Here is a 23,424-nt window from a genome sequence, read left to right on the forward strand (position 1 = left end):
TCGTCTCCCAGAAGCCTGAAGACTTCTATTTGGAAGCCGTCCGATCCTGGAGCTTTAAGCAGCAGATACTGTCTGAGGGCTCAGAGTACCTCCTCCCAAGAGATAGGAGTTCCAAGAGCCTCCCTCTCAACCGGTGATAAGCACAGCAGTGTCATACCCTCCAAGTATTGTTCCCCCAGGAGGCCCTCATCTTGCGGTTTGTCATAGTGGCTTTGTAAATGAGTACGAAAACATGCTGCAATATCACTATCAGTGTGAAGTCATCTCCCCTCTGCCGTGCGAACTGCATGAACTCTGCGGGATTCGGTCGCGTGAGAAACCAAGCGTACCATTAAACGACCCGCCTTGTTCCCCTGTCTAATGGAGAGAATATTTGTAAAAGGCCAGTGATTTGATTGCCCTCTGATGTAAAAGCTCGTTAAGCGAGATTTGAATTTCCAATAAGTGTTGTTTAGTTGTTTTACTAGGAGTCTCACCATAATGCAGACAGGCTGTTAATCTGTTTGTGAGCCTTTGTGCCGAGGCTTAGGAAGGATCTTGGCCAAGGCCTAGGGCAGACCAAACAGGCGCTACGCAATTCCACAACTACAAAGCCCCGCACACTCAGGACACTCATCTAGCACCAGCAGAAAAGGGAGATAAACCACTCAGGCGGGCCTCACAGCCTCACGGGAACCCACTCATACAGAGTCCAAGCGTGCGGGCCTCATGGCCGAACAGGAACAGAGTCATACTCTAGGGAAGGGAAAAGAATAACGAGGGGTACCAAAAGGGACTGGAGCTCATGCAACGCACACAGCGCTAGCTAGTGACACAAGGGAAGGGCAACAGACAAAAAGCTGGCAAGTACAGGCTACGACCAGAGAAAGAGATTGCAAACAAAGACTACACAGAAACACAGGTAGCAGAGGCAGAGCCCACAGGGAAGAAGGGAAAGCCGAGGACAGAATGGGACACAGACTTTACAAGTGCGAAGCTCCACAGGACCACTCTAGGCTGTACCATACAGCACTTAAATACACTAGGATGTGCCACACCGCACTCAAGGCAAAAGGGAAGCCACTCATAGGAACACTCTAGGCTGTACCATACAGCACTCAAGGGTAAAGGGAAGCCACCTATAGGAATACACAAGGCTGTGTTACACAGCACTCAAGGATAAAGGGAAACCACTTATAGGAATACACAAGACTGTGCCACAGAGTCAAACAACAGAGACTAGGGACAAGAGGAAAGCAAGCAAACAGGGAAAGCTGCCCATACATGCACCAATCAGACAAGGAGCAAAGCTCACAAGAAACAGCAGACAAAGAGTTAAAGCAGGCTAAAGGGAAGGGCTGCTTTAACACACGTCTGGAAAAAGAGGGCTTACACTGCAGACAAAGGTTTAAAGCTAATAAAGGGGAAAAACAAACAATGTTCCTACCAGAACTCAGCAGCACACAGAGACAGAGCAAACAGAGCACCCACAGATGCACAGGAGCAAGGCAATCAAGGGAAGCAGCTAAGCTAGGGAAACAAACAAGCATACACTGGGAACAACCAACACACAGAGAAGCTGCAAGCAATGAGAGGAGTAAACAAACTCCACGAAAGCACGGTGTGCTACTGGCACAGACAGAGAGAGGGAAACAGGTTTCAGCTGACGGGAATCAAACACTAAAGCAAAGGCTGTAGGGAGAGGTAAGCTTAAATAGATCTGGCTTCAGACATCAGCTCAATCCCTGACAGGCCAATCAGAAGCGAGTCCCAGTCATTCCCCTGCCTGTCTAGAAGAATCATAACACAGGCATTGTGTACCTGACATTCCAATCAAACAATTTCTTGGGCTTTCCTCCTATGGCTGACATAGCTGATAATTTCACCACACAGGACTACTTTTGCTGCTTCCCAGTATAAGATTGGTTATACCACATGAGCTGTGTTCTGTTTATACTCATTCCATGTTTGCAATATGAACTCTTGGAATTGGCCATCCTCTGCTAGTGAATTTTTTAAGGTTTATTTATCCCCTTACTAGAGTAGTATGGACCAGTCACCCCCTAATAGGTGGAATAAATAAACCAAGGCTACATAGGTATAAGAAATGCAATTGTTTATTACTTACCAAGGATAGATAACAAATAGTAATGTCTCTTGAGAGTACAGAACTGCTATACATAAGTATGAATTGTTTAGGGTCTTTTTCGCCCCCACCCCAAATTACCAGCCAAAACCAATTTGCAGATATAAAAGACCCAAGGCTACTTATGAGAAAGCAATAGGATTTATTCCTTATAAGAAAGACAATTCTTTATTATTACTTGCCAATGCAGATACAATTGATTGGCTTTTCATGGGAGAGCAGCCCTGCTTGCACAAAGGTACTGGCTGTGACTGTCTCCCCATTGAAGTAGGAAATACACTCATTTTTATATGCCCATTCAGGATACAGGTAATATGACAGTAATTACACCTTATTGGATCTATGGTGATATAATGGTTAACACCGATTGGCTATGGTAATGAGTTGGTTAGTTTTTTTTTTGGAAATGCTAATAGGTATTATTTACTTAGAAATGCTAATATTATAATGGACTACCTTTTCTTAGAATGCTAGGTCATTTTCCTGAGGAATTATCTTGTTCTGTCAACTGCAGAACATCTGTGACCACCATGTTGCTAAACGATGTTACTCTGTTTTTCCACCTACGCCCGTTCCTCATTCTGCTGCATGAGAGTGTCACAACAGATCATGTGTTCTTCAGTCACACTGGAGTTCAGGTTAGAGTCATGGGCCTGTAAGGTTTTCTAACATTTTAGATCCTGAACCAAAGTCAGGCCTTGAATCAAAGCTCTTAGCTATGATGATAATATACACTAGCCAAAGAGGAAACCTCCACTGCGGGGGACCCACCCGTTCAGACCTACATCGCCAGTCCATCCAAACTAATGCATGATCTGAGATTTTGCAGGGACCAATCTCCACCCCCTGCACAGTAGACAACAAAGTGTCAGATATCAACAAATAATCTAACCGCGATTGAGAGGAGTGAGTTTGAGACAGATGTGTTCAATCCCGATCAAATGGTTGTAGAACTCTCCACACATCAAGAAGGGCCAACATATGACAAAAATGTGGCAGGCCATGACGGGGGAAGGGCAGTCCCCCCTCGTGTTGTGAGATCTTTCTATTAGTGGCTCTCACACTGTGTTGAATTCCCCCCCCCCCCCCCCCCCCCCAACCACCACCAAACGCACTTGATCAAAAGGTATGAGGCGAACTAAGAGAGATCTGTAAAATGTAAGCCACATTGAGCCTACTGCTATGCGGGAAAAATGTGGGATACAAATGTAATAAATAAAAAGGCCTGACTAAACTGATTAAGGGGCATAGACATTTCATAAACTAATACATTGTCTTTGTAGTGCTGGGCAGACTTCTACGGTCTGTGCCAGAGCTGGTGATGCGAGACGGGGATAGTGCTGGGCAGACTTATACGGTATGTGCCCTGAAGAACACAGATACAAATCAAAGTAGGATATACACAAAAAGTAGCACATATGAGTTATCTTGTTGGGCAGACTGGATGGACCATGCAGGTCTTTTTCTGCTGTCATCTCTATGTATGTTACTATGTCTTTGTATGATAACCTTGCAGAGAACTACCTGGCCCTCCCCATCTATATAAAGCTGCTGACAGAACCCCCTGTAGAAGAGAATCGTCACTCCCCTTTTTTGCTAACAGCAGGGGGAAGACACACATTCCACCACCCACCATTCTCTATATTTGATGAATGTGGGTTTTTTTTGCAGTAGTGCAATGTCTGCATGATGTCGCTGCAAAACTTGTAGTATTTTAGATCTTTTAATGGGGGAGGAAATACATTCCACATGACAATCTTTACCATTAGGTCACTCCTGTGCTGAGAACATGTCCCAGAGAGTAAGTATGAATGGGAGTTGGAATGGGCTGTCCCAGCCACCAGCCCACCCAATCATAATACTTTTGCAGTACAAGAAAATCCTATATCCAGCATGTGAATAAAGGGTCACCCAACCTTCTCCCCCGTTCCCATTCCCTTATACCCACCTCCCCTCCCCCCTCCCAGATATACTTCACTCCCCATAACCCCAATAGAAAAAACCATAGGCTCCACATGGGAGACCAGTCACTTTTTAATTCCCATCCACCCCAACACAGTCAGCCCCCCACCATGAACACATCCAATCCATCACATTCCAACATTCATTCATCCAGGTAGATTCAGTCTAGTTTCCCATCAGTGCTCAAATTCTGTGTCCCCCCCCCCCCTTGTTGATTTTCTTGTTCCTTTCCCCTCTCCTCTTCCCATAATCATCATGGAACAAGGAATGCTCATAAACTAAACAGGGATACGACATCAGAGGCTCTCTCATAATCTCAGTACAAGTTGATAATCCAGTCAATAGCAAGAGTCCTCAGGAATCAATGCCATCCAGTGTCCCGCTGGCCTGATACAGATCAAGAAAGAAAGGGAAAAAAAAAAGGAGAGAGCCCTCCCTGTCCAAGTCTAAAAGCTAAAATGATCCAAAATTCCAGAACAAACAAAATGGTCCCAAGAAAAGTACGATGTACATGATTTGCAAAAAAAAAAGGTCCAGAGTACTAGCATAGACTACTTCCCAAGATCCGTGGTTCTGGTGAATAAGCCACTATTAGAACAGGGTGCCAGTCTACCTTAGTAGACTCTCTCAGTGGTCTCAAGCCAGCAGGCCGCTCTCAGCTTGTATTCGGGTTACTCCGAAACTGTACCACTCTCTACAGTGGTGGATAGTTCCACATAATCTTACCTGGGAACTTCTGTTTCAGCTCCCTCCACATCACAAATTTCTCATCACACACACCGCTATGGTAGGTTGTGCCCATCTCGATGGCCTTTAATACACAGGGTTCTGGGACCCTGCAGCAGACATGGCATCCTATCAGTCTGGAATTATGAGCAGTCTGGAATGCCCTCAAAACTTTCCAGGACCACCTTCTCAATCAGGTTATGATGTATTATCTGAACAAACAAGGGAGAATAGCTTCTTTTCTCCTCTGTCAACAAGCAATCCAGATACGGACTTGGGCAACTTCTTGAAATATTTCTAAAGCGGCCGTTTACCTAGCTGACAAGCAGAATGCTGTGACAGAGAAATTGAGCTGAGTCAGCCTCATGATTTGGTTCCTCGGTAGTCCTGTTGCTCGCCAAATCTTCCAGCAGTGGGGGGGCCCCAGCAGTGGACCTCTTTGCTTCTTGTCAGAACTAACAGCTTCCCAGCTTCTGCTCCAGGCTATATGCTCCCAACCGTGTAGCCCATGATGGCTTCCTTCTTCATTGGGGAACAGATCTTCTGTACGCCTGCTCCCTCACTGCCTCCCATTGAAAAAACTCTTCTCAAGCAGTGTCAAGACCAAGGGACCATGATCTTAATTGCTCCCTACTGGCCACCTCAGATTTGGTTTTCTCTTCTAGCATTATCGTCCAAGGAACCATTGAATTTAGATCCCTTTCCAACCCTGGTAACACAGAACGAGGGGTCCCTCCTACATCCAGACCACCACACTCTGGCCTTGACAACAGAGAATTAGCTTCCTTAAATCTTCCAGACGGTATCTCTAGGATACTCCTAGCCTCTAATGATGCCTTCTATACAGAAATGTTGCCATTTCAGTCAGAGAAGATTTTCTCTCTGGTGTGTAGCCAGAGCACTCAACCCTACTATGTGCTCTCTTTCTTCCCTTATGGAGTACATCTTTCTAATTCTGGCCTGAAAATTAACTCAGTTAAGTGCTATTAGCGCTTACCACTCAAAGGTTGATAATCCAGTTTCTGTTCATCCCTGGATAGTTAGTCATGAAAGGTTTATATCAAACCACCTTGTGAGATCTTAATATCATCCTCACAGCTCTCATGAAACCTCCATCTGAGTCACTGTTTCTGTTCTCTGAAGTTCCTCACTTGGAAAGTACTGTTCTTAATAGCACTTAATTCTGCCAGACGAGTAAGAGAACTTCAAGCTCTTGTAGCACACCCGCCTTACACCAGGTTCTACCAGGACAGAGCTGTTCTCTGAACCCACCCCAAATTCCTCCCTAAAGGTAAGTATCTTTGCTTTTCTTTTTTCCCCTTTGGAAAAAAGAGTTAAGATACAGTAGTAGGAGAAAGATGGAGCTTCTTTGCTGGTAACTAGAGCATTGAGGGTCCTGAGGGGGTGGGGGGGGGGGCGGTGGCTTCCCCCATGTCTATCTCAATAGCAGTCTATGGACTTTTTTTTTCCAGGAACGTGTCCAAACCTTTTTAGACCCAGATATGCTAACTGATGTAACCACATTGTCTAGCAACACGTTCTAAAGTTTACCTGTTCATTGAGGTAAAAAGTTTCTTCCTGTTTGTTTTAAAAGTATTTCCATGTAACTTCATTGAGTGTCCCCTAGTCTTTGTACTTTTTGAAAGAGTAAAAAATCGATTCACTTTTACCTGTTCTATACCACTCGGGATTTTGTAGATTTCTATCATATCTCCCTAGCTTTTTCCAAGTTGAAGAGCCCTAACCTCTTTAGCCTTTCTTCATGGAGGCGGACTCCAACTCCAGCTTTAAAATAAAAATTTACCATATATTATAATGTTTCTTTTGTGTTTTTTTAAAAATCATTTTATAGTTATACAGTACAGTCTTGATTTTCCGACCTTCAGTAATTCGACCATCTGGTGTATCTCAGTTGGTGATGATATCGCATTTATTTCAATTTAAAAAAATCTCTCTCTTTTTTTTTTTTTTTTCTCCTTTTTGAACATTTTTTGAAAATCGGGAACTCTATGCCTTTGTTTACGCATTGTTTGAGGGGTTATGCACTGTTTTCCATATTATCCAACGTTTCAGTTATCCGACAACAGATTGGTCTCGTTTAGGTCTGATAATTGAGACTGTACTGTATATACTCTTTGTCCCAAGATCTAAAGTTATATTTACCAGTACTTTAGATCAGAACAAAAAATGTAAAGGCTAATATCAGTAAGAGTTAGATGGAGCTGGTGTTGGAGTTGGACAGTAGAAAAATAGAAGAATCTGAGTCAAAGTTTTTGTGTACTGACTCCACAGTCCTGCTAATCAGAATGATCATTCAGCTGGGCCCTCATCAGTGACCTTGGTTCTGGAAGGGACTGAGCCGGGATCTCTGTTTCTGGCACAAGAGGAAGGCGTTGTGCAGTAAGAGCGTAAACTTTGGAGAAAAACAATTCAGTGTGCTTCATGAGGCAAGAACCCCTTTGCATTCAGGTTGGCAAGCTTGCATTGTGTGGCTTTTTTGGATGCTTGAAATATACTGTTTGGTAAATATTAAAAGATCTTAACAGGCAGAGTGGTGAAATAGATCCTTTTTCAGTTCATAATATTCTTTGGCATGAATATGTGTTTGCTTTTTGCATTGCCAAGTTGTGCCTTTTTGTCTTTGTGCATCTCCTCTCTTGGGCTGAGATTTGCTTCTCAGAGTGATATGTCTTCAGTATGACCCTCATTGTTAGCCATCTGTGCCTTATTTTTCAGCAGCAGCCATAGAAAAATTCTTTACTAATGTAATCTCTTTATTCCATGGAGGTTGAGAGACACTTTGTAGAGATTCCATTTCTTTACGTTTCTATCATGAAAATAATAGAAAGCTGGTATGAAAGTCTTAGTGGAATTCCTACACGTTACATTGTTTAATTAGATCCAAATCCCTGCAGATTGTTGAACCTTTGTAAATTTTTTGAGCCTGACAATAGTCTTGTTGCATATGGTTGACTGAGGGATACAATACAGTACTATATAACACAGATGTTGAAAATACAAGTGGTATGAGTCCTCTTTAGTTTTTTTTTTTTTTCAATTCTCTTTATTGTCATCAGTACAATACATGCTTATAAAATGCATGATCTAGTACAAACCACCAACTCTTATAACATCAAAACTTTCGTCACATAAAAACATAACCAGTGTACATAAAGCACAATTGCACTAACATTTTCTTCTATACCTTCCCCTCCCCCCTGCCCTGAACCCCCCCAGGCCTGCCCCCCCTCCCCCCCTATATGATCTTCATCGGTTCTAGGAAACCTTACTATCTTAACATATCTTCTAGTTTCTGCCAGAGCACTGCGTACTGCCTGTTATCTAAATTTGGAGATTTCTTATACAATATGTTCTCGTGCTTTGCTATATCTTTAACCTTTGCCACCCAACAGGCATAGGGTACTGGTTCCGCCCTGATCCAACACTGCAGGATAGTTTTTTTTTGCTGCCAGGGTAGCCATATATAAGAACCTCCTCTGCGGTTGAGAGAGCCCCTGTTCCAGTAGATCTGCCTGGTCCCCCAGTAACAACGCTGGATAGGACCATTCTACCGTCCCTTGGATTATTGCGTTCAGCACCCCAAATATTTGATTCCAAAGTTCTAATTTAGGGCATTCCAGGAAACTATGCAGGAAGGTGCCTATGCCTGCCTGGCATTTGGGACATATGTCTGATTCCCACAACTTCATTTTCTTCCCCTTTTCACAAGTGATAAATGCCCTATGTAGCAGTTTAAACTGGGTTTCTTGCCAGTCTGCACATTTAACAAATTCGGCTAATGACACAAACAGGAAATCAAACTGAGGCTGCGTATATTCAGTTCCCAGCTCTCTATTCCACGCAGCGACAGCTCCTCCCCTCCCCCCATCTGGTATAGCCATCTTCGTCAGCTTGTACCACATAGATAATTTATTGGCCTTCGGGGGTAAACATATCACTTTTTCATCCAATTTCCCATATGACCATCCCTTCCCATACTTCCTCCACACCTGTAGCCAGTAATGTCTTGCTTGTAGGTATTGTAACATGTGATTGTTTGGAACCCTCCATATTTCCTTCACTTGCGAGAAGGGAGGGAAGCCATCGCTCTCCGTGGGTACCAAGTCTCCCCAAGTCACACACCCTTTTTCTGCCCATCTTTTAAATACAGATGGTCCCATACCTGCCGGGAAGTCTACCAGCCCCACTATTCTCTGAAAGGGCGAGACAAACGGGCTTCTGTCCTGTCTGCTCCTCCACCACTTCCATGCCAAGCGGAGCGGTGTAAGAAAGCTATACTGCTTGTTTGCAATGGTACCCAGTCCTGGTGATGTGTGTATTAAATTTATGAACGAATATGGTTTACACCAGTCCTCCCACCATTGGTTTGGAGTAAATTTTGATTGGCCACTGATACCTTCGTAGATTATACGCATCAGGGCTGCCACATTGTAAAGTCGTAACTCAGGTAGGTTAAGGCCTCCCCCCTCCCTGTTACGTATCAACATCTGGTGTCCTATGCGTGCACTTTTATGCCTCCAAATAAAGGATCTTATAATGGATCTAAATAGCCTCTCGTCCTGCCTCTTAATCCATATAGGTATTGCTTGCAATGGATATAATAGCTTTGGTAACAGAACCATCTTAACTAATGCTATCCTGCCATAAAGTGATAGGGGGAGATCTTTCCATCTCTCACAAGTTATCCTGATCTTATCAATTTGTTCCAATATGTTTTTCTTATACATCACTTTAGGGTTAGTACTCAAGAAGATCCCCAAATAGCGCATTGCCTGTGATACTGGTGGTATAGGGAGCCTGCCAAATCCTGGTTTATCTTGGGTTCCTGATAGTGGGAGTAATTCAGATTTTTCACAATTGACCCTTAACCCCGATATGTCCCCGAATTGCTTTACTAAGAGTAGTGCCTGATCTAGGTGAGTGAATGTGTCTTGCAGATACAAAAGGATATCGTCTGCAAATAAGTTGATGCGGATCTCCTTCCCCCCCACCATGAGGCCCCTAATCCTGTCGCTTTGTCGTATTTTAATCGCCAATGGCTCAATTGCCAGCAGGAACAGGATTGGCGATAGTGGGCACCCCTGCCTTGTTCCCCTTTGTAACTCAAAGTCTTCTGTTAGGGTGTTATTTATTATCAGCCTCGCTCTCGGCTTAGTGTATAGAGACTTAACCCATTCAATAAATCTACCACTAATCCCATATTTCTCCATCACCCAAAAGAGATACTGCCACGATATGCTGTCGAAAGCTTTTTCCATATCTAGCCCCGCTATCACCTCGTTCCCTTTTGTTCCTTTATAGGTGTGTATTGCTGCCATTGCCCTAATAAGATTCATTGAGGCATATCGACCTGGGACAAAACCCGCCTGGTCCTCCTGTACCACTCCAGAGAGCGCCAGATTCATTCTTCGCGCTAAAATAGCTGCAAGAAGTTTGACATCCTGATTTAACAGGGATATGGGTCGGTAAGAGCCCACCTGGCCAGGATCCTTTCCTGGTTTAGGGATTAAGATAATATGTGCTAGATTTTGATTATTTTTCCCTTCACCTTCACCCCCTGATAAGTCATTATAAAAGTCAACCAGTGGTTTAGTAATATCTGTCATTAAGATCTTATAATATTCCGGCCCATATCCGTCTGAGCCTGGGGCTTTAGTCAGTTTTAATGCTTTAATGCCTTGCCTGACCTCCTGCTCTGTTATAGGGGCGCTTAAGTGTTGTGCCTGCTCTGTGTTCATCTGTGGTACCTGTAAGCCCTCAAAGAAAGCGTCCCTCTTTGGTAGGTCCAAGTCCCTTACTGCGTATAATGACTGGTAGTAGTGAACAAATTGTGTATGTATTTGAGCCTCTTCTTGGTATACTCTGCCTGCGCTATCTTTTATTGATGTAACAATCTGTCTTTTCCTATACGGTCTCACTAGGTTTGCCATAAGTTTCCCTGCCTTATTGCCCCATTGAAATAATTTGAATCTCTGATAGTATATATCCCGTTCTGCTCTGGCATTAAGCAATTGGTCAATACATTTACGGAGCCGACCCAGTTTCTCCCTGTGCTCTTTATCCATGCTTCCCATATGTTGCCTGCGCACTTGCTGGTACTCAGCCGATAAAGTTAATAACTCTGCCTCTGTTTTTTTCTTTTTCCCAGCGGTATACGCCAATATATGGCCTCTCAGAACAGCCTTGGCCGCCTCCCAGTATATCACTGGACTCACTCCCGGGGTATTATTATCCCTTTGATAGTCTTCCCACTTCTCTCTCAAATATGTTTTAAACGCTTCATCTCTATATAGTGCCGGGGAGAACTTCCATATCCTCTCTGAGGTCCCCTTAGTATATTCTATAGAGTACCCAATAGCTGAGTGATCTGACAGTGTGTTGTCTAGTATTTGTGCTGCTTTTGAGACTGGAAATAGGGCCTGTGATACAAGAAAGTAGTCTATTCTAGAATACGAGTTATGTGGATTAGAAAAGAATGTAAAGTCTGAATCATAGGGATGCAGAATTCTCCACACATCTATCAACCCCAGTTGGTGTATCAGAAAATTGACTCCCCTATGTTCCCATCCCTTTGTTTTGGGTTTACTTGGTTTACAATCAATAGTGGGGTCTGCAGTAATATTGAGATCTCCTCCCAAGATTCTCTGGTATTCCGGGTACCGCGCCAACTGTGCTACTATATCTGAAAAGAATTTATGGTTATAGGTGTTTGGCCCATATATGTTGCAAAGGCTGAGCTTTCGGCCCCACAGCTCTCCCATCACTATAACGTACCTTCCCTCTTTATCTTGTAATACCTTGTGGATGGCTAAAGGTAGCTGTTTGTGTACCAAAATAGCAACTCCCCTTTGTCTGCTGTTAAAGGATGAGCAAATTACCTCTCCCACCCACCCTCTCTTCAGTTTCACATGCTCTGAATTGGACAAGTGGGTTTCTTGGAGAAAGGCTATGTCCGCCCCTTCCTTCCTAAGCCAGGATAGTATTTTAGTGCGTTTAACTGGGGAGTGAACCCCATCTACATTCAAAGATAGTATCTTCAAGTTAACCATCTCCCATTCTTTTTTCCATAATCTGCATGTCGTCTATTTTAATCTTTTTATGTTCCCGGTTGGCCTCCCAGCTGGACCCACCAGGAACTTTCTGCTCCTGAGTATCGGTTTCCATCATAGAGTTTTCCCATCTTTCCCTTTGCAGGCAATTCTCTTCCCCCCCACCCTTCCCTTCCCCTCTCGAATTCCCCTTGCTGTCCCCTTCCCCCTCATTCACACAGTCCCTAATTCTTCTCCCTCCCCTCCCTCCCCCTTCCCCTTCATATCTCTTCTGATTCCTCCTCTTCTTCATCCTTCTCCTTCCCGTCTTCATACAACAAATACAAACATCATTACTCCTCCCTCGAATACTTTGCCCAGTGATACATCCCCTATCCCCATATTCCATTATCATCTCCCCCTCTTGAAAACAACATTACACAGTCCGTGTACATAACATTCTTTTAGCTTGCTAGAATTATCTCTTAGAATATTGCTCGAGATCTCTGTACTCTGCTTCATTACCACAGTTCCATGTTTACTACATCACCTATTCGCTTAATGTCAGACTTCATAGGATCAGTATCTTTGTTAATAACCTGTTCATGGCATTTTTTGCCTGTTTGGGGGCATGATTTTTCCCGCTGATATCTCAGTTCTGACCCCCGCCATAGGGAATCTCTTGACAATAACTGTTACCCCCCCCATCTGGGACTTTCCAGTTAGGCTCTCGCTGTACGAACACAGAGTAAAAACATTATTAAATCAAACCAATATATCCCATTCGATCTGTCCCTCGAAGAGGTGTCACCTTCCTTAGCTATCCTCCTGCTGATACCACTCTGTTCAATTTTCCCGTGAACACCTTTCCAGCTAGATTCTCTTTGTGTAATCAAAAAATAAATTCAAAGATAACGCACGCCATTATATCCCATTCGATCTGTCCCACGGGGAAATTTTACCTTCAAATAGCTATTCTCCTGCTGGTACTTCTCTATTCAAACGTTCCATATACGCCTTGGCTTCTGCTGCTTCTTGGAACATCAGAGCTTTTCCTTCATGCCACACTTTTAGCTTTGCAGGGTATAAAAGCGAAAATCTGATGCCTTTGCTGTACATCTGAGAACACGTGGGAGCCATTGCTCTCCTTAGCTGCGCCACCGCCAGGGAGTAATCATTAAACAATAAGAGCTTATGTCCCTTGTATTCCAGCTGTGCTTGCCTAGATCTTCCCTGCTTTAGCAGCGTTTCTTTCTCTCGCCAATTTGTATAATGAGCAATTGCTGTTCTGGGTTTATTATCTCCTTCTTTCCTGCTCCCGATTCGATGCGCACGGTCGCACTGCCATGTGCCGATATCTTCTCCTAGGCCCAACTGCGTCGGTAGCCACTCGCTAAAGAATTTATATAGTTCTCCCTCTTTTACTTCTTCGGGAAGCCCTACCACTCGCAGATTGTTGCGTCGGTTTCTATTCTCTTGTTCCTCTACCTGTGCCTTGAGGGCTGCTGCTTCTTTCTGCAGGTTCTCAATCTGGGCCGCCATATCCGTTGTTGTGTCTTCTTGGGTAAGCATTCTCTGTTCCACCTCTGTTAGCCGGCGGGCCTGCGTGTCAAATTTCTCATTAATTTCCTCAACCGCCGAATGGATTTTGTTCAAACGGTCTTCCAATGCCGCTGCTACAGTTGAGGAAATCTCTTTCGCCCAATCTCCCGCGTTTTTCTCCGGCCCAGGTAGGGAGTCTGAGGGCGTCGCCATCTTGGCCGCCTTTCCTGCGGGAGTGTGCTTTTGTTTTAAGGCGCCCTGATTTCTAGTGGGCATACCGCTTGTCCCGTTTCTTCGATTGCAGTCCCCTTTTTGCTGTGCGTTCTCTGACCTTTCGCTCTATTCTGGGGTCTTTCAGGGTATAAGAAATGTTTCATATAGCCGGTTTTTGCAAAGGATTCGAGGGAGCTCTCCCTTCTTGCTGCTGCTCAGGAAGCAGTCATCACGTGACCCCCGAGTCCTCTTTAGTTTTGAATTGCAAAATAAACCCAAGTCTGGTCTTCAGCTTATCCAAACAGAATGTGTATGAGAGGAAGTTGCTTAGAACAAAGATGAAATGGTAAGGTTAATAAAATGTTTGCCATTTGAATATTGAAATTAGCTTACCATTGTCAGATAGCTTTGCATGTCGCTTTTCTAAAAACCAGGATATAATCAGCTACACTAGTGGCCAACGACATTGGACATCATTGACACAGGTCCTGCTCTCTGAGCTCAAGACCAAAGATCTTTCTGATTGTGTATGTAAGATCCCAACTTACATGGCTACTGTCACGATTCACAGTATGTTTTTGTCCAAGCTATCACTCTGATGGTGTATGCTCATACTTGTCTGTACTTTTCACTCGCCACTGCTTCTCTCTCTCTCTCTCTCTCTCTCTCTCTCTCTCTCTCTCTCTCTCTCAGAACAAAAATATTAGAATTTAACTTTGCCTATTCCTCTCTTCCATGTTGTATGCCCTGTTGCGGTTAAAGATGTAGCATCAACAAACAGAGGTGGTCCAGAGAAATAGACAATTGTTAGTACACCACATGCAATTTTATTATATGAAAACCCAACTCAGCCAAGTTTCAGCACTATGCCTTCATCAGGGGTTGTCAAACTCTTCAGCGCAGGTCAGAACAAGTGGGATATGTGACCAGGTTCAAGATGAACCAGAAAGGAGTATGGTCACATACGCCATTTGTTCTGCTCTACACTGGAAAGTTTGTTGACCCCTGATGAAGGCATAGTGCTGAAATTTGGCCGAGTCAGGTTTTCATACAATAAAATTACATGTGGCATGCCAATGATTATCATCTTCGCTGGACCACCTCTGCTGTTTGTTGCTGCCTGTGTTGATACTGCAGAGTGTTTTATCCTGTTCTGTTGCTGGGGTTAAAGATGTGCCACTGCAAGGCAAAGATGTCATCACAGACCTGCATATTGTTTTGTTAAATGCTACTTGGGGCCTGATCATGACATTCCTAAATGTGCACATTGTGCAAAGATGTCTCCAAGATCATCTACGGCTTGGGTAAAGAGCAGGGGGTGTAAGAAGCATGCAGCTTCCGGCTCTTCCTCTCACAAAGTGTTCAGAGATTGATACCCTGAATTATTTTAAGATTTATTTATTTATTTATTTATTTGTAGCATTTATAACCCGCTCTTTCCCGCTCGATAGCAGGTTCAGTGCAGCTTACAACTTATGGGTAAAAGTATCCCAGAAATAACACAGTAGCATAGAGTAGGACAAAAGGAAGAGATGTGGGGGGGAAGAATTGAGGTATGGATAGTGTTAGTGGTGTCTTCTTCTAACCTGACTAAGAACTTGACCTATCAGATAACAATTCTTTAAATTGTTCTGACTACTTAGGCATCCATAATGGAATAGGCAACTTGCTTACAGAAGATTTGCACTCAGTTTCCATTGGAAATCAAGGGCCGCATCAACATATGGAAACTATTGGCTGCCTTGAGTAATCTTAAGGTTCTTAATTAGATGGGGTAGGTAAATAACCATGTACTTATTAAAGCAGAAAAGAGCAAGATTCAATCGTTTGCACTGCTTGGGTGGTTTTAATAGAGACCTGCTGGAGCCCCATGAGTGGCTTCTGAATTAGGAGAGGATAAACAAATTAGATTTTTAATTTGAAGAAAATTAGAGATGGGACTGTTTTTTAATTGGTACCTGTTCTACTTATTTATTTTCAAAATTTAGATATCACCTACAACCTAGGCGATTTACAATTTAAAACATATATAATAAAAACAAAAACTAAATAGTAACACATCACTCAGCACACATACATTTATAAACCAAAAATACTGCTCTGCTTCATATCCATATCATCCACTGCTATTACATGAAAACTTCTACAAAAAAAATGTGTTTAGTACTGTACCACCTTCACTGCAGCAAGAAAACAGAAGACTACAGCCATTTTCTCCCTTTTTTGGTTAAAAAAAAAAAGTTTTATACACTTAATTACTAATAGCCTTGGGAATGAATCTAGTGGAGGTAGAAAGAGCATTTAGTGCCCCAAGGAATAAAGAATCAGAGACTCTAAATTTTAATTTAGCTCTACCCCAAGAAGAAGCAGTTTGCAGTGTCTATATAGCTCAAGCCTTTCTCTAGTGGGTCCTGGAGTTCCAAAATGGATTCTTGGTGGGTAAGTTTCCTTCTGTCCTTCAGGACAGCATTCTCCTTGAGGTGGGGTATGTCTTGTTGATTGATTACCCAATCAACATCAGCCAAGGATACCAAACTGTGTCATGGCCAGAAGCTGGTAAGACTTCCCTACCAAGAGGTGGAAGCTGCAATCAAGTAGCAAAGGAGCATGCTCTAGTCTCTTCAGACAACAGTATAGTATGCAGTGGCTGCATGATTAAGAGTGCTTTTGCATTGTGTCCAACAACCCCCAAATGTTTTCACAAGGTCAACTTTTCAGGTAATGATATGTAGAATTTGGATGGTTTGATCTTCCTGCGCAGTCAAACAGCTCCCAGGTGGACCTATGGTGAAAGAGAAGTGATATTGAGGAGCTCTGTTTATTAGCTGACTTATTGGCCTGGCCCAGTTCTAGTGCAGATAGAATCATAGGGATTATGACCAAAGTTGTTGGGAGCTCCCCAAAGAGCAGTGGTCACTGCACACTCGGCTTTATTGAGAAGCTGTCTCTTGGTTTATGGGTAACTGCCTTTTGTGAAAGTCATGGGCATGTTGGTGAAATGTAAGTATTTCTGACCAGTCACCCCACTCTTCCTGCAGGAAGGAGCCCAGGAGAGTTGGTTTCCCTTGATCAGCTCCCATCTTTTTAGCAGGCAGCTTGAGTTCTTGAATTTCTTTCATAACAATACTAAGGGCCTTCCTTACTGGTTTGTAGTATTCTTCTCATGGGTTCTGTCATCCATACCATAAGGTTGACTGCAATGGCAACAATATTTGGCTGAACAAGTCAGTTGCAGATTTGGGGGCCCATTTCTTTATTGGAAATGTGGAGCTGTTTGTTTAACTTGTGATAGAAAATGCTGTGAAAGTTCATTAGGACTGTGAGAATGGAGGAACTTTCTCACTGTCTTGAGCTTGGTATGAGTATTTTCATATGTTCCCTTCACAGGTTACCACCAAATGGTTCTCCGAGGCACTTTTCCTTGTTCTCTGACAGCTTCAGGCTCTCTTCTTGATCTAGTGGGATGGGAATATTCTTCCATAAGGAGAGATTCTTAGTCTTCCCTTACTTGACTGATTGGCTTTGCAGGGCTAGTCGGAACAGGTGTTTTCAGTTGCTGTATACACTAGAACACCTGATTTAGGCTTTGGGAAGATTGATTTTACTCCTCTCTGGAGTCTATGGAAGTTTCTTTGTCTCTAAAAGGAGATAAGGTCTGGTGTCCATGGAGGAAAAAGCTTAGAGCAGCCTGGCTTTCCAAGTCTTCCTTTTCCATATCTGCCCTAAGCATAGTCCTTTCCTGCAAATTTTGGATTTGGTACCTTAAGCATGGACAGATAAGCATTTTACATATTTCACTCTTCCCTGGATGATCTTCACACAAGCAAGGTCATGCTGCCTTTTCCTTCTTTTAGGGGTCCATATTCACCCAGGTGAATGGCTCTTGAAAGATATCTCCGGAGGAGAATGGAGCACATTCAAACTTTGTAGTTTGAGGGGGAGTCTTTATCCAGGACAGCTAGTGAGGGAGCAGTGGCTCCATGAGCAGTTATTGTGTCCTTTGCTAGGCCAAGGACAGAGTCTGTCATCTAATGCTCTTAAAGCCTTGGACACAAGCGTGCAGTAAGGCAGTCAAGGAGGAGTCAGACTATATAGCACTATTGGTTGATGGGAACATGCAGGGAAGCGTTTTTAGGCTATAGGCATTAGGCGAAGTAAACCAGCTTTAGGTTCTGTAGGGGGATACTATCCCAGTTCTTTATAAAGGTGACATAGTCAGCACTGTCGGGGTGCAATAGGAATTTTGCTTCTGTTGTCCACCTTGGCACCTCAAAATATAAAAATGGCAGAATCATTCTTTTATCTCTGCCGTGCATTTTCCCTTGATGGCCGTCCCTGACATGCACTTCCCTTAATGGCCATCATTCTCCCTGTTCCCTTAATGGCCGTCGTTCTGTTGATGGCCGTCTTTCTCCCCGAACGGGGAAATCAAAACTGTTTTTGCTCATAGCTTTTTTAGTAGTAACAGTGGGATTTGAACCGGCCACCTCTGCATTACAAGATCAGTGATGTAACCACTTGGCCACAGCTCCACTTAGTTGGATGTCCCTCCCTTTTGATTATACCCCTTCAGGTCTCTCTCAGCCAATCACAGCACATTTTAGCTGTCTGTGAGTGGCTGAGAGAGACCTGGAGGGGCATAATCAAAAGGGAGGGACATCCAAGTAAGTGGAGCTTTGGCCTAGTGGTTAGGGTGGTGGACTTTGGTCCTGGGGAACTGAGGAACTGAGTTTGATTCCCAGCACAGGCAGCTCCTTGTGACTCTGGGCAAGTCACTTAACCCTCTATTGCCTGCCGCGTTGAGCCTGCCATGAGTGGGAAAGTGCGGGGTACAAATAAAAAATTTAAAAAAAGTGGTTACATCACTGGTCTTGTAATGCAGATGTGGCCGGTTCAGATCCCACTGTTACTACTAAAAAAGCTGTGAACAAAAACAGTTTTGATTTTCCCGTTCAGGGAGAAAGACGGCCATCAATAGAATGACGGCCATTAAGGGAAGTGCACGTCAGGGACGGCCATCAAGGGAAAATGCACAGCAGGGACTTTTTTAATTTGTATGGTCTTTATTGAACATTTCTCAAAACAGTATCACAAAATACAGCACTCCAGAACAAGTAAGTCATAACATAACTGATCAGCAAGATCTAAATATCCAGAAGTACCAGTGCACTACGAATGCTGGGTTTGAGATGGCCGGTTCCAGTTTCCATTATCACTGAAAAACAGTCGGCCATCTCAAACCCTGCGATCTATGGCATTTGGCCGGCCCCAACTGTATTATCAAAACAAAAGATGGCCGACCATCTATTTGGCCGGCGCCGTTTGATTATGCTCCTCTATGCCAACCACTTATAGGTAGCTAAATATGATGCTGTCTTGGTACCATATTTTATAAACAAACGTATTGCTAACAGTATTTAAGTTGCTAATCTCAAAATTAAGATATCATCCCCTCCCCCTTGAGATGCACAGTATCCCTTCTCTAATAAAATTCAGGCTTATCTTTTCTGACTGTAGGAAAGTCTGGCGAGGTAAGCCAGAGTAGAAAATGCCATTCTGAAGTCAAGTACCAGGTTCTCTAATTTCTTCTGAATTTGGATATGCTCTTTTGGCTATGGAAGGGTACTAAAAATGACAGTGATCCCAAAGGCTTAGATTTCTGGAGGAGGTGACCTGTCTCAGCCCACACCAGCAATAATTTGTAGGTAGATTTTAAACATAACAGAGTTTAAAAAAAAAAAAAAAAAAAGGAAAAAGAAAGAATGAAGACAAGATTACATAAGAATGAAAGACATTTTGTTGCCAGGGTTGAGGCAAGCTTCAGTTCTATCTTGAAGCTTCTAAGCTGTATAAAACATGCTAGAAGCTGTTAAACAGTTATTTTTATGTTATGTCATTAAGAAGCTTTTATTAGCTCCTCAATGTTTGGATTCAGCCAAGATTTCTGCAAAGGATTTTGCCAACTATTTTATGGGGAAAAATTAATGCGATACTTAAAGTTTCTATCTGGTCGGATTGTGAGGAAATTGGCTCAAATATTTTGTACTTTAAAAAATCCATTTGGTGCATTCGATTGCACCCTTTTAATGGAATCTGATAGTTTTCAGTTACTTATTATGCCATAATTTGACTATTGCAACACTTTGTATGTTGATTTATCTGGTTTGGCTATCGAGCTGCTGCAGCGGCTCACTTAGAATATGGCCACTCATCTAATAAGTAGAGTTAAAACGTTTTGATAGTATTTCCCTGGTGTTGAGAGAGCTGCAGTGGCTTCTGTTAATTATTGTTTGCTTTAAATGTTTGGTGTTTAAGGTGGTTCATAAGGTAACTTCTACAGATCTGAGTTGTCTTTTATATGATTGTTGTCCTGTGAGACCACTTGGTCAAAATCCCTGCTGCAAAGAATTGTCTTAGTTATTGCTTCCATTTGAAAAGAGTTCACATGTTTATGGGTTTTCTCCATTTGGAGTCCCCAGCTATGAAATGGCTTGTCAACTGATTTAACGTGACGAATAGAATGACTTGAAATTTTGAAAGAAATTAAAAGTGTTAATATTTTTATTGGCTTATATTATGTAATTGTATGAAGGAATTGTAATTAGTGTAGGTATGTTTGCCTTACTACTTTTTGTGTTTTGTGCATGATGGTGTTTTTCTAATCCTCCCTTTTAACAGAACTAGAAAAGCAAATGTTGACTCTTGTTTAGAACATTTTGATAGAAAATCTGTTTTTCAAGCCTCATGAATTTGTGTGATTTTCATTTTGCTTAGATTCTCCACAGTTGGCTAACAGCGCTCTTGTAGTGGGAAGGTCAGTTCTGCTTCATCCTCAAGAACAAGCTACAAGAATTAGAATGGCTGCAGACAAACAAAAACAGGTATAAGGAATGTTTTGTTTATTTTTACTCATGGAAATTGAGTTAAAAATTGAAAATTCTGTATGTAACATTTGAAATTTCTGCAAAATGCAGCATCTTTCATTTGTTCAGGTAACAGTGTTTTTGAGTAAAATTGTATAATGCAGTACTGAAAAATACTGCTCAAAAGTGCAGAACGTCCTAGATAAGCCCTGGTCCACCCTCCCTTGTTTGATTCTCCCCAACTCTTTCCCTACTTTGTCTTAAATCCCTTACAGGTTTCTCTCCCTTCCCCTTCTGTGTCTACCTCTTACTCTCCCTGAGGTCACCACCTCCCTCATCTTTCTTCCCTATCAACTTTCTGCCTCCTACTCCAGATTTCTTTGTCTGTTGTTCACCAGTGCACTCTGTTAAACTCCCTTCAATTTTATCTTTTTCCTCTCCCTCTCTCTCCTTTTGTGCCCTCTCCCTTCGCCGTTTGCCACCTTCCAACTCTGCTCCTCCTGCATTCTCTTGTCCTTTGAAAATCCATCCACACTCCAAGTAATACCCTCATTCTCTCTTGTCAGTATGTGAGCAGTGGTGGTCTCATTCACTGACAGGAAGGGAGACATTTTAAAAAATAAGTTGCCTTGGTGTATACTACATTGACCTGATAAAGATTACATTCATGTAGCCAGAGTGCACTCAGTTATGTCATGACTGGATTATATATTTGTGTCCAAAGCTCTGTCTCCTCAAGTAGTAGCAGCGGAGCTAGGAACCTTTAGGAGTTTCTTATATGTTATGATTTGGTTGGATTTAGGATGAAGTGGAGGACTTTGGGGCAGTATCAGGTCTGAAAATTTGAAAGCAGTGCCATTTGGTGGCCATAGGCCTGCTAATTGGTAAAAAGATTTTCCTTTGAAATGAGTGGAAGGCCCGATGCATATTTGGGGATCTACCTGACACAGATTTAACACAAATGTATTTTGCTAATATCTCAATTTTTGTTGAGAAAATCCTTGGAGATCTTAAAGCTTTGGGTTGTTTTACCGTTGAGCCTACAAGGACGTATGACTTCATATAAAATGGTGCTTTTTCTTAAGTGGCTCTGTTTTTATTTATTTATTTATTTTTTCAAAACACTTTTTTTTTTTTTAAAGCAACAGAACATTAGATTACTTCCTGGCTTCATTTCATTTTCACAGGCATTGTACTCTTTCGCTCCAACTTGCATCCACTGGTCAACCCTGTAACTATTGTAAATAATTTCCTTACACTAGCTCCATCTGTTAGAGTTCTTGGGGTGATCTTGGAAAAAGCTCTTGCTTTCAGACCCCACATTTCCAATCAGCCAATCACAGCGATGAGAGAGACCTAGGGGCGGAAGATGGACGAGAGTTGAAGACGTGGATGATGGACGTCCTCAACTGCACTCTCCTGCACTTTTCTTGCCTGGGGTGGGCTCTCAGGGGTGGAGGCTGAGCCGGGATCACGGAAGGGAGAAACCCCAGGAGCCTTCCTGCAGCAGGTCGTGGAGGGGGTGAGCGGCGCGGCGTCATCCTTTTCCCGGGAGGTGCAGGGACGGCCACAGGCATAGCGAAGGAGCCATAACTTTAAGAAAAAAATTTTTAAAGTCCCTCATGAGCACTTGGGACATGCAACTTGTTCTTTTTTTTTTTTTTTTTTTTTTTTAGATGGGTGTTAGGCACTTTCCCACTGGTCTCCCGTTCACAGCAGCCCCAGCCTAACGAGAGATGCAGACCTCCTGTTCGGTTTTCCACGGTAAGGGGATCGTAATACCTTAGAGCATCTCATTATAATAGCCTGCAATGGTAGTGCAACTCATTATAATACCCTTTGGATCATTTGCATTCCTTTTTCATTAGCTGCTATCATGACAGGAAAATGCCCTTTTGTGCATGGCACGGTTTACTACTTGCTTGTTGAACTGGCTTGAACCAGTTTAAAACCCACATTAATGGCGCATTTTTTTTTTTAGAGCATCTACCCCTTAGTCATGTCCCTTTTCAAACCTGAGTCATACAACTATAATTCTTTCTAAGTACCTTGGTGATAATGGAGTGGAATAGAATATTTTTTGTTGTTTTTAATTTCCAGTCACATAGGGTTGTCTCAGAGGTATTCCAATTCTGGACAGGGTTTGCACTGCTCTTGCATAATAAATAATATTGAATAATAAATCCCAAGAAAAAAAAGAGAGAATCTCCTGCATTCACCTATTGAAGTCCCTTACCTCCATTTCACAGATACTTCATTCTACATTTCCTTAGTAGTATGCTTACTTATACTACTGTGGCAACCAGCTATATGCTATATTCTTATCTACTAGTACTGCACAAATACAATGCCAGTTCTTTAATTGGCTTTGCCCCTTAGGGTGACCATATAGGATTTTTCCTGTATAGCATTGCTGCAGCAATAAACAATTTTACACAAAGGCTTCACCGCCTGTCTTGCGCAGTTGCATCAGCAAGCTATATGGTGTGCCTCTGGTGGCAGACTTTGGCACAGCTGCTGCAGCAGCCCATTGCATAGCACTACTGAGTGGCTGCATCTGTTTGATAATGACATCGTCAGCATTCTGTCATGTGCCATAATTTTTCATCAGTGGTTAACTGGATGTCTCAGTTGCAGGCCAGCACCAGCATGCTCTGTGCTCCTTTGCTACAGCAATCTTCCAAGCTACAGCCTAAGTTTAAAGCACTCAGCTGTGAACTGGAACATGGCACAGAGGTTACAGTTTCCAACTTCACACTGGCTTCTTTGAAAAGTGACTACAGTCAGCTCTATGGCCCAGATTCAGTGCTCCAGCTGATAGGCCATGTCTATAGCACATTGTTTTCTGAATCAACCAGAGCAACTTTCTTTTAGCATTATTATAGCTGACCCTAGTTGAACACCCTGTAGTTGTAGTGTTCATCCTACTACTACTACTATTTAG

General features: G+C 42.8%; 1 protein-coding gene across 1 annotated transcript in view; it reads left to right on the forward strand.

The window, feature by feature from the left end:
* CEP295 (centrosomal protein 295) overlaps nucleotides 1–23,424 on the forward strand; it is a 178,294-nt gene that overhangs the window by 40,630 nt on the left and 114,240 nt on the right. Inside the window, exon 10 of the mRNA XM_030200190.1 lies at nucleotides 20,392–20,498. Within this exon, the coding sequence (XP_030056050.1) occupies nucleotides 20,392–20,498 (107 nt within the window). The remainder of the gene's footprint in view (nucleotides 1–20,391; nucleotides 20,499–23,424) is intronic.

This window comes from Microcaecilia unicolor, chromosome 4 (assembly GCF_901765095.1).
Source record: "Microcaecilia unicolor chromosome 4, aMicUni1.1, whole genome shotgun sequence".
In the NCBI taxonomy this organism is placed as follows: domain Eukaryota; kingdom Metazoa; phylum Chordata; class Amphibia; order Gymnophiona; family Siphonopidae; genus Microcaecilia; species Microcaecilia unicolor.